General features: G+C 51.4%; 1 protein-coding gene across 2 annotated transcripts in view; it reads left to right on the top strand.

Moving 5' to 3' along the window:
- Nucleotides 1-303: 303 nt before the first annotated feature.
- The window catches only part of LOC135290388 (uncharacterized), a 67,521-nt gene continuing 56,292 nt past the window's right edge, over nucleotides 304-11,532 (top strand). Inside the window, exons 1-7 of one of the 2 annotated variants that reach the window (XM_064404295.1) lie at nucleotides 304-839; nucleotides 1,469-1,816; nucleotides 2,659-2,825; nucleotides 3,817-3,937; nucleotides 5,028-5,682; nucleotides 6,039-6,156; nucleotides 6,508-6,968. In XM_064404295.1, coding sequence (XP_064260365.1) covers nucleotides 329-839; nucleotides 1,469-1,816; nucleotides 2,659-2,825; nucleotides 3,817-3,937; nucleotides 5,028-5,098 — 1,218 coding nt within the window. In that variant the 5' untranslated portion in view covers nucleotides 304-328 and the 3' untranslated portion in view covers nucleotides 5,099-5,682; nucleotides 6,039-6,156; nucleotides 6,508-6,968. Of the gene's footprint in view, nucleotides 840-1,468; nucleotides 1,817-2,658; nucleotides 2,826-3,816; nucleotides 3,938-5,027; nucleotides 5,683-6,038; nucleotides 6,157-6,507; nucleotides 6,969-11,532 lie in introns of those variants that run through there. The other variant, XM_064404294.1, reaches the window with a different exon arrangement.

Raw genomic sequence — 11,532 nt, 5'->3', positions numbered from 1 at the left:
ACCCAGGCACGGGATGCACAGTGGGGACAGAGCCCGCAACTGCTCCCAGTGCCTTCGCCACGGGCTTCCATTGCCCTGAAATGCCGTGCCGGGCGCTGCCCTTCCGTGCCGTGCCGTGCCGTGCCGTGCGGAGCCCGGCCAGCGCCGGGAGCCGCCCCGCCCGCGCTGTGCCCGCGGCCCCGGCTCTGCCGCGCTCGTCCCCGCCAAGTCCGGCCCGCGCCGGGGCCGCGCTGGGCGCGAGCGCAGCGCCCCCCTCCGGCCGCGCGCCGCCGGCGCAGCCGCGGCCGTTGCGCCGCGGGCGTTGCGGCCACAGGCGGCGATCGGAGCCATGGCGGAGCTGCCGCTGCCCGCCGGGCTCAGCGCCAGCGCCTTCCCCGCCAAGCTGTGGCGCCTGGTGAACAGCCCCCGCGTCCGCTCCGTGCGCTGGGACAGCCGCGCCCAGGGGCTGCTCGTCGACCGCTCGCTCTTCGAGCGGGAGCTGCTCAGCCCGGGCGACGCCCACGGGGGCGGCGAGGGGGTGGGGCCGACGCCGGACTCCTTCCAAGCCACGCACTTCGGTAGTTTCGTGCGGCAGCTCAACCTCTACGGCTTCCACAAGGTGCCGAGCCGGGTTGGCTCATCTGAGCCCGGCGATGCCGGGGGCTGGCTCCACTTCAGGAACCCCAACTTTCGCCGCGACCGCCCCGACCTCCTGCTCCATATCAAGCGCCTGACCAGGGCCAACAGGCAGCGGCTGGCAGCGGGGCTGGAGGTGCGCAGCCGCCAGCCCAGCCGCTTCCAGCAGCTCCGCACGGAGCGGCCGCTGGCGTCCTTCCCTGCCGGGCAGCCGCCCAGAGCCGGTGAGAAAGAGTGGGAGCTGTGGGCGCGGAGGCTGGCGTGGGCTGTGGCCGTGGGCCCTGCCCGTGCTGGGGCTGCTCAGCGCAGCTGCCCCGGCTGGCACAGGGGCTGTCCTTGGGCAAGGCAGCTGTGCCGGCAGGGCCCGGGCGCTGTGCCGGCTCTGCCGGGCTGCCGGGGCTGCGGGACGGTCCCGCCGCGGCTGCGCTCACCACAGCCCGGCCCGCTCGGCTGCAGCTGGCCCAGCCGTGCGCCGTGGCTGGCGCTGCTCCTTGCCTGGCCCAGAGCCCTGGCCCAGTCAAGCGCAGCTGGAGGGAGCCTCCTGTCCCTGTAGAGCAGAGGAGAAAGCACCGGGCAGTTGGGTTTCTGGCAGTTGCCTTCTGCCAAGGAGCAGCAGTGGGACAGTTTTCCCAGACAGTTGAACAAATAGGGCAGAGCTAATTAGACAAGGAATTGTTAGTTGAATAGCCCCAGAACATGTGGGGATTTTTTTCTTTCTCACCCTGTTTGGGAGGATGGGAGCTTTTGTCTTTCCTGATAGAAGTACAGTTGCTGCCAAAGGAAACACACCCAAAGACCAATAGTGACGCGGCCTTCTCTTTGCTTCCTTTCTTCTTCCCTCACTGCTACACAGTGCTCTCATACCAGGACCTCACTGCTGCCTCACCTGAGGGTTTACAGCTGCCTCCAGGCCCTTCCAGGCTAAGCGCAGGTGCTCAGGAGTCTGACCTTTTCCTGACATCTCCCAAGAAAGTCTTTGCCTCATCTGGATTTCTTGGGGTTTCATCAGAGGAACCAGGCACCAGCAAATTTCATCTCAAGCGTGAGCTCATCATTCCGCTGGTTCCCATAGACTGCAGATGCCGCCCTGAGCTCACCGTTTCTCTGCGTCCCATAGACCATCACAGCCCTTCCATGGCCTCTCCAGAGGGAAGCAGCTGCACATCTTCAGAGCAGTATTTGCCAGCCTGCAGTTCATCAGGTAGGGAAAGAGTTTCTACCCTTGCTTTCCAAGCAGGTCCTGGTTAGTGACCCTTTAAAGAGTTTTCCTGCAGTGCTCTATCATGGGTAGATCTCAAGCGAGAATCGGGTAGAAAGTGTCAAGTCGCCTAGGAAGAGGGATCTTGAAAACAGAAGGATTTTCTGCCAGCTTTTCCTGTCCTTGCTGCAGATTTGGAGGGTGTTCTGGGCATTTTCCAGACAGCCCTTCTGTAGGGGTACAAGGGCAAGGCAAAAGATATTGCCTAACAAGTCATCAGTGTTAGGTGCACTCCCCTCTTTCTTTGAATGAAGCCAGACTAGGATGGTGAGAGGATATTGCAGAGCTTTAAGACTGTCTGCCCTGAAAATCAAGCCAAACCACTGAAATGAGCTCTGCCTGCCCCAGAAGAGTTGGAGCTGCAGAATACAGCCTCACCCACAAGGCTGGTTTTAGAAAAAACTCACAGTTTAATTTCAGCATGTGTGTCTGAAGATCTGGGCTCTTCCTGGGTGAATCCACTTTCTGTGGTCTTTTGTGATGAGAAACCAAATGTAGCCAAATCCCAAAGCTGCTGGGAAGATGCAAAAGGCTGTGATTATAAAATGTGTGTGTGTGTGTCTATATCCCTTTTACAATCCATGCTTTAATCTGTGTACATGTGAATTAGGATAAATATTTTTTAAGAGGAGAACTCACTCCCCCACTCCCCTGGCAAGTCTGAATACATTTCTGGAACTGAGGTTGCTCTGTGCTTCCTGTGATGTTTGATCCAAGGCAGCACTAGAGCTCTGTGTCCCAAAGCCACATTGTGGAGCCTGACCAATGTGTTTGGATTCTTGCAGCCACCCCAGGCACTTCAGGCCCCAGCGCTCCAGCTGGCAGTGCTGGTTTTGCACCATGGACAGCCCCCAGCTGGCTGTGGAATACTCCTGGGCAAGAGGAATTGCCACCACCAGATCTGGACATGGTGCTTGAGACGCTGGAGGAGATGTTTTCTCCCTCTGCTCAGGTAACTGCATTGGACAGGGAAGAAAAGGGCTGGGAGCTGAGAGCTTGTGAATGTTGTTGCATGGCTGAGAAGCAAAGGCTTCTTGAGTTCAGCTCAGTGAATGGACAGGAAAAGATTTGCTTGGTGAAACAAGACTTCCTAAAGAAGAGGGAATGAAAAAGTCTCCCCCTGAATAAGGATGAAGAGGTGTGAGCCTGTGTTGGCCAGGTTTGGGTGCCTGTTTTCCTGGGAAGAATCCCTCGTGCAGGGGTGTTTGTGGTGAGGAAGTGGAAGCTTTGTAGGTTCTAAGAGGCTTTGTTTGGTGGGAAAGAAGAGAAGAGTGTTTGGAGAATTGCCAAGTGTCCCGTGCAGGGAGGGACATGCCAGAGGTGCCTGTTCCAGCAGCAGATGTGGGCTGTGCCTCTTTTGGGTGGGAAGGCCAAGGCAAAGCAGGGCTGGGCTGCAGCTGCTGCTGCTGCTGTGTGAGCCCTGCCGGGCGTGTGGGTGCTCCCAGAGCCGTGTGTGGGGCTGGGCTGGAGCTGCAGCTTTCTTGTCCTCTGGGTAACCTGGTGCCTGCAGCCCAGTCTCCATCTGGGAAATCCTCAGCTGGGCAAACTGGCCAGTCTTGCTGTCCATGTTGCAGAGCTCAGTCACCTTGCTCTTGGGCAGCTCTGTGGGAAGAGATGTGTGTTCCCATGCAGTCCCTGCCAAGCTGCAGCCTGGATGAGACTGCTTTGCTCAGGGTTGTGGAGGAGGAGCAAATCTCTGTGCCAGGACTCCTTCCTTAGCAGCCATTCCATGTGTTCAGTGTCACCCCCACGTTCAACACTGTCAGCTTTGACAGCTTTTGGACTGTGTTTGAGAAGTGAAATTGTTTTGACTCTTGAAGGGCTTTGGGGCCCAGAGTTCTTGTTAGGAACAAGGGATTAAGAGTGTGAGGCATGGAGTTGTTGGACCAGGTGTTTGGTGTAACTGGTGAGAAGGGTTTCTTCCTTTCTGTTTCTCTTTCAAGGGGAATATTAATGTTGCCCCTGAGTCTTCAGGAGGGCAGCCTGTGGACAGAGCTGAAGCAGAAGGAGCTTTGCCTGGCACCAGGAGGTGCGGGAACAATTCCCAGGAGCCCGAAGAGCTTGGTAAGGACAGAGTCCCCCTTGGTTTAGAGAGGTGTGAGATGGCTGCTCCGAGCCTGCCTCTGGCAGCAAGGGAGATGAGCAGAGTTGAGCTCCTGTCTGCAGGGCTGGTGCTTCCTGGTGCCTTTAGTTCAAATCCTGCACTGGCACAATCTCCCCGAGCCCTGCCCTCCACGCTTCTCCAGAGGCTCTGACACTGAGTCCTCTGCTGTGGCAAGGGAGGAGGGAATAAAGCTGACCTTGTGGAGTTGTGTCACCAACTCGGCTGTCCCAGTTTTGTGCTGAAGTCTGTGGATAAATTTGCTGTGGGGTGTCAGTGCTCTGGAGGCAACACTGAGTGACTCTTGAAGTGAGAGAAAAAAACCACAAGAAAAGGTCAGTGTAGAAGTCTGAGCTGTTTGTCTCCAAGCATTAAATCAATGTTGTACCAGTCTGCTGGTAGGTGTAGTGAGATACATTAAAAATACAAGCAGCAGAAGCTCTGAGGCCAAGCAAATCATCAGTCACAAATCCAGTAGCTCAAGGAAAACCTGAAATTACCCCAAATTAGTGAGAACTAAAGGAGAGATAGAGCACTTTGGATCTGCATGCTTGAGCAAAGCTGGTGCAGCCTGCAGGCCTGCTAGGAAGTTCTTTCCCTCCAAGCTGTTCATCCCAGAGCTGGTGGTTGTTTTGGAGGAGCTGTTGCTCACTGCAGAGGGCAGGTTGCAGACGGCAGGGAACGGTGCTGATTCATAGCTCAGCTTCCAGCAGCCCTGAGCTTCAGCCATTTCAGTGGGGACTGAGGTCTCTCTGTCAGCACAGAGAAAGAACAAGGCTGGGCTTCTTTGTGGCAGCTGGGGCTGCCTGTGTTTCCAGCTCTCATGGGTGCCCTTTGCACTGCAAGGGTTTTGACTTAATTGGGATTCTTCAAAACTTCAGAAATTTTCAATGCTTGGATGGATTCTGACTCTTTAAAGAGCAGGCTTCAAATTGCCAAGTGAGACTCTGCCTTTCAGGCCATCTTTTACAGTCTTTGACACAAGGACAGTGACTTCCAAGAGGAAAGATGCACAGAGGCCAATATTGACCCAGTGCTCCCTTTGCTTCTCAGATTTCCACCTAATCTACCTTGCCAGGAGGGCTGCCCTGCGTGAGAAAAAGGATCGGAGGGAGAGCCTGTGACCATCGGGCAGGTGGAATCCCTCCATTTATACATAGATTTATAGATTTCCATAGTTCTATTTATATATCCATGTAGTTACATTTATTGATTTATACAATCCTTTTTATATATCCACATAGTTATATTTGTAGGTTTATAGAGGACATATATATATATATATATATATACATCTATACAGTTAAATCTATATATAGTTTTTGATGTGATAGAATTATATTTATGTGCATGTAGTTACATTTATAGATTTTAAAATTGATATTTATATACATATAGAGTAATAATATATTTTTAATATTTTTATATTTATAAATCTGCATCGATATGTAGTTAGAGTTATATGGATTTATAGATGGATAGATTGATGTTAGTGTAGGTCTAGGCAGTATTTTTACCTCTTTCCCCCTCGGCTGCCTTTTTCACCTCTGGCTTTTCCCCCTGTGCCCCCTGTGTCCCCTCTCCCTGGGCTGGGTCCGAGCTGGCGGCCGGGCCGGGCGCAGCAGCAGTTCCAGCCCCGGATGTCCCTGGAGCGGTGGGAGCTGCCGGTGGCCCCAGGCACTGTCCCCTGAGGAGCTGCTGAAGGACGGTGAGACTGAGGGGGCTGAGGGGGCTGAGGGGGCGGTGGCGCTGAAGGGACGGTGACCCTGAGCTGCTGCTGGGGCTGAGGGCTGTGGGGCAGCCCAGGGCCATGGTGGCACTGAGGTGACAGGCAAGTGGCACAGACTGAGGGCGTGGCGGGTCTAAGGGGACGGGATGGGTCAGAAGGGACTGAGGGGGGTGAGAGGACTGTGAGGGGCTGGAGAAGCTGAAGGGGGCTGGGGGTTTGGCGAGAGCATGGCGGGGCTGAGGGGATGGAGGGGCCAGCAGGGAGCACAGAGGGCTCCGGGACTGCAGCTCTGCCAGGCCTTGGAACCAATTCCAGAGCCTCCATTTTTGCCACAGCTGCAATGAAGACCTCGAGGACCGCCGGAGACTGCCGGGAGCCAGCAGGGAGAAGCCAAGGGCCAGCAGCAGGAGCAGGGAGCGGGGCCCTGCTGCTGCCAGCCTGGAGAGAGCCCGGGTGAGGCCCCAGGGCCGGGGAGGCAGGGTGGGGCTGAGGCTGGCGTGGGCTGTGGCCGTGGGCCCTGCCCGTGCTGGGGCTGCTCAGCGCAGCTGCCCCGGCTGGCACAGGGCTGTCCTTGGGCAAGGCAGCTGTGCCGGCAGGGCCCGGGTGCTGTGCCGGCTCTGCCGGGCTGCCGGGGCTGCGGGACGGTCCCGCCGCGGCTGCGCTCACCACAGCCCGGCCCGCTCGGCTGCTTTCTCTTTCTGACCCTCCTGGGGAGGCTCTGACATTTCCTCTTCCCTGATGGAAGTGCAGCTGCTGCCAAGGGAAACGTGCCCCTACTGACTGAGTGTTCCCTTTGCTTCCCAGATGTCCTATCTGCTGTCCCTGTGCAGGAGAGCTGCTCTGCCCGGGAGGAAGAGGCCGAGGGAGAGGCTTTGAAGATGGGGCAGCTGGGGTCCCTTTTCTTTCCGTTATATATCTGTTCATATATATAGTGTATATTATGTAATATTTCATTTCTGTTTACATGTGTAGATTGTTATACAGGTATTTATATATATAACAATATATATTTTTTATATATATAAATATTTCTGTGTGTGTGTGTTTAGTACTATTTAAACATGTATGGAGTCATATAGTTGTACAGTTCTATCGATAAGGTTCTTGGTACAAGGTTCCTTGGGGAGGGAATGCATATTTTTGTATTTCTATATGGGCTGTACACTTGTAGTAATATGTAATAAATTAAGTTGTTGAAGTCCTAATTGATCTTTGTATCTAGTGAGTTGTAGAGGCTGGCAATAAATTAGATTTTCTTAACTGAAGTTGGTATTTTTATATTTTTACATAGACTGGTGGTAGTAATCTAATAAATTCTTGTTCTTAATCCAAATTGAGATTTGTGTAGTTCTGTATTGTCAGCACAGGTGCAGCAATTTGAAATAAATTTTGTTTTTCAGCGGAAATTGATTCTCGTGAGTTGTAGCCGCAGCTCTCTTCACAGAGAGCAGCAGCTACATCGTGTGTTTGTCCATCAGCAGTGTGGCTGTGGCAATCTGCAAGAAATGCCATTTGTCAGCTGCGATGGGGGTTTTGTGATTTGTGCTACCCCAAGCCATGAGCAGATGGAAATGCTGGAGGATTTGGGCCATGGAAATCCCCAGCCACGCCCAGCACATGCCCCACCTGCACTCAGGCTGGGCACAGGAAGCGCAGATTTGGGATGGCAGCAGAGTCACACATTGGCTCAGCACTCGCTGCAAAGTCCTGCTGGCTTAGAAAAAGATCAAGTATGTATTTTATATATTCTATTTATTATAGTCTAGATATTAAAATATATATTATGTAGAATATTGTGGGAATCCTTAAAATCAGAGGGTTTTGGGGAAGTTGCTCCTCAGTGAGGAGAATTTCTAGCTTAGAGGAGTATAAAAATAAAAAAGAAGACTGCGGACAGTGCCATTGCCAGAGGCCCAGGCTGTTAAAAGGAGGAAGGGATCATTCCCTTCATCGTCTGTAGCTGATATCCTTGTAAGTAATAAGTAGCAACTTTAGGGGCTCCTGGGCAATGAGACGGAAAACCATCTCTCTAGAACAGAATGGGATTTCTTTTACTGGCTTGAGACAATTTTACAGGATAAAGGACATTCACACATCTCAAAACATGAACTAAAAGATTTATTCATCTGGGTCAAAGCAAATACTCCAATATAGACTTGAAGTCTGCTTTTACTTTGATTCCTGGAACCAAATGAACTGGGAAATTTACAATCTAGTCTCTCTCAAAAAGGAAGAGACTTTGGTCAAACAAATGCCTGTCTCCAGAGCTTTAATGGAGAGCTTTGAACAGAATGATCATGACAGAGACTTTCTGAAACACCAAAACACAGCACCTGGTTCAGGGTTCTGACACTTTAATTCCAGTCGTGCTGGGTCTTCGTCCTCCTCTGGGGGGATCTCAGGTTTTGTTCTCCTTCCCTTCTCCTGGCATGCCCGGGGTTTCTCCAGGCAGTGAGGTTTCTCCAGCCACAGTGTGGACCCCAAACCCCAGGAAGGGGGAATCAGATCCATTTCCAGCTTCAGTCGTGTCCTCTGTTTCTTCCAGGATTCCCTGTGTCACTGGTGCTGTGACAGGATGTCCTCCCATTCTCCATGAATCATCCACCCCCAGAATTCCCGGGAAAGCATTCAGGATTTTCGTTGTGTTCCTAGAATTTGGGGGATCTGAGGTCACGTTCTGGGGAGGTTGGGAGTCAAATGGGTCCGGGAGATGAGAGTTTGGGGAAACATTGCAAAACAGGAGCTGCTGTTTCTGTGCCCTCCTCCTCTTCCGAACAGGATGTGTCTGGATCTTGTTCTGAAGTTCTGCAGGCGGGCTCTGCCGAGGGGGCTCTGGATCCGCTCTGCCTGGCCGAGGGGCTGTGGGGGTCACCCCTGCCACTGTTTCCTTTCCCGGGAAGTCCCTTGGATCGGGCTCAGGCGGGCAGTTTGCAGCTCTGAGGACTCTTTTCCTACAGATTCCTCTGCCAAGCCTCTTCCGGGATTTTTGCCACTTTTGGCTCCCCAGCCTCAGATTACAGCAGGTGGGGGGGCTTTGGATTTGGCTCTGCCTTTGGGAGAGCGGGCAGGGGGGCGGACAGAGGCAGCAGGCGGCAGCCAGGGGTTGAGCAGGGCAGGGATGGCTCTGCCCAGAGAGATGGATGGGGATGCAGGAGGGAGAGCTCAGGAATGTTGCTGTAGAGACACAGGCGGTTCATTTAGAAGCCTTGAAGCCTGTCTCGTTCACTGCTGCGGGGGGAAAAGCATGCTGAGATCGCAGCTCAGACCTGAGAGTTTTCCAGCTGTATCCCTGTGGGCAGGGATACTGTGTGGAACCTGTAACAGTCCATTGGAAAGTATTGCAAATACAAATTTGGCATCTGCAGCTCAAGAGCAGCCAGATTTCTAGGAATCCAAAAAGATCCAGTTTAGTGAATTGAGACGTGAGTTAACAGGCTTTAGCAGGCTCTGGCTTTCTTCCTGTCACCAAGAACTTGGAGTTCTCCTCCCCAGCCCTTCCTGGCAGAACTCCTGAGAAAGTTTGTTGCTGCAGCAACACTTCTGCCAAGGAGAACGTAGAGCTTCTTGGCAGGGTTCCTGAGACAGATGATGACCGTGACAACACTACCTGTTCTTCTGTATCAAAAACAAGAGTGATGAGAGAGAGAAACAAAACTCAGTCTAAATCAGAGGTCCTGAAGGAAAGGCAGTGACAGTGCATCCTTTTGTTGTTCAGAAGCCTCTCACTGTGTAGAGATGTCCTGTCCCAATGAAGAGCAAAACAGGAACCTGCCACTTTAAAACTGAACTAGAAAACTGATCATCCAAATGGAATGATCAATGGCCTTTACCAGAGATAAAATTAAATATCCTTAAAAGATTAGTAAGGACACAACTACAGCAAGGTCACATCACCCTCACGAATAGTCCCTAGAATTCACCAGTATTCGTCATCCATAAGAAGACATCAGACTCCTAGAAGTTGCTTCATGACCTGAAGAAAATCAATGAAGTAATTGAAAACTTAGACTCCTTTTTTTACGTTATGAATAAGTCGTCTTGCCCCAGAACTCCAAAAATTTGCCCAGTATCTGTCAAATCTTTGTTGATTGGGCACTTCAACCTGTGTGACAACACTGGTCACACGTTCTTATTTATCATTACTGGAATATTTTGTTTCGTACCAAAACTGCAGTATCTGATATTCAACTACAGTGGCCCATTGATCATCTACACTCTTGTAGTTTAACTGCAGCCCCTGAAAAAATCCAGCATTCTGTGCCGTAGAAATACCTAGGCTGGCTCATCTCAGATGCTCAAACCAAGCCTCAGAAAGTAACAATTACTGCCCAAATAACCAATCTACATGATGCTCAGAAACTACTAGGAGATCTGCAATGGATTTGTAATATTGTCGGCACCACCAATGATGACCTGCAAGCCTTCCAAGCCTGGCTACATGGCACTGAAGCAAACAGTCCCCAAAGCTGTTCACCAGAGCAACAAGCTGCCCTAGGTGTAATAACTCACAGAATTCAAATGAAATGGAGTAGCCGTCGGCTGGCAGGTCAGCCACTGTCTGTTACTCTCCAACACCAGGACTTCTCCTCTTGCCATTATTTTACAATGGCAAAAGAAAAAAGGGGAGGATACGGCGATCATCATTGAATGGGTGTTCCTGGCAATGCAACCAAAACATTGCATTTTGAGTCGTTGAGAAGCATTGGCAACCCTGATAAGGAGAGAGAGGGACAGAATAATCGAAATTGATGGAGCTAAACCTGCAGACATTAGTGCTCCCGTCCGAGGAGAAGATTATGAATGGCTCCTGAGACATTCAACAGAAATACAAGAAGCTTTGATGGGTTATGCAGGAACTGTCCATAACAACAGGCCAAAAGGACTCTTTGGAAGCTGCTAGAACACTACCAATGGGTCAAAAGGCCGCTGTGCTCAGAAAGACCAGTCGAGGGGCCAACAGTATTTACAAATGCAGGACAAAAAATGCAGAAAACTGCGTGTGTATGGCAATCTGATAATCAGTGGCAGAACATGCAATCACCGGAGAACCAAAGGACAGCCTCCAAACCTTGGAGCTGAAAGCAGAGTGCTGGGCTCTGGAAGATTGGAATGACACATCTGTAAACATAGTATCAGACTCACTCTGTAAAGCTGGGGCAGTGCAGCGCATTGAAGATGCCTTGCTAAGGGAAACAAAAAATCAACATCTTGGTGAACTGTTTATGCAACTGCACAGTACCCATCAGCAAAGAAAGCGTGAACTCTGCAGAATGCATATCAGAAGTCATCAGTGGAACATTGGTCTTGGTGAAGGCAATGCTCGGGCTGATGTGTCAGTCATTTCACAGTAACACCTCCAGCAAGTAAATTTGAAGAAGTCTGAAACAACGACGAGATGTTCCACCAAAATGCAAGAGCATTACATCAACAGTACCACATACCCATAGCAGATGCAAAGAACATTGTTCGCTCCTGTCCTCAGTGTAGTCATCATGGGCCTGGTACAGGGTTAGGCACCAGCCCAAAAGGACTAAAGGCACTTCAAATTTGGCAAATGGATGTAACACATGTATCTGAATTTGGAAAATCTAAATATGTACATGTGACAGTCATACATACTCTCATTTTGTTGCGTCCACTGCACAGAGTGGTGAAAAAGCATTGCATGTGGAAAGACACTTGACAGCCTGTTTTGCTGTAATGGGAATGCCAGCAGAGATAAAAACAGACAACGGTCCTGCATACAGCAGTCAAGGGATTGCTAAGTTTATGACAAAATGGGGAATTAAAGATGTTAGGGGAATTCCACACTGCCCTACAGGGCAAGCA

The sequence above is a fragment of the Passer domesticus genome, chromosome Z (genome assembly GCF_036417665.1).
Source record: "Passer domesticus isolate bPasDom1 chromosome Z, bPasDom1.hap1, whole genome shotgun sequence".
Lineage (NCBI taxonomy): Eukaryota > Metazoa > Chordata > Aves > Passeriformes > Passeridae > Passer > Passer domesticus.
The sequence above is the reverse complement of the archived record's forward strand: the minus strand, read 5'-3'. Positions and strand labels throughout refer to the sequence as shown.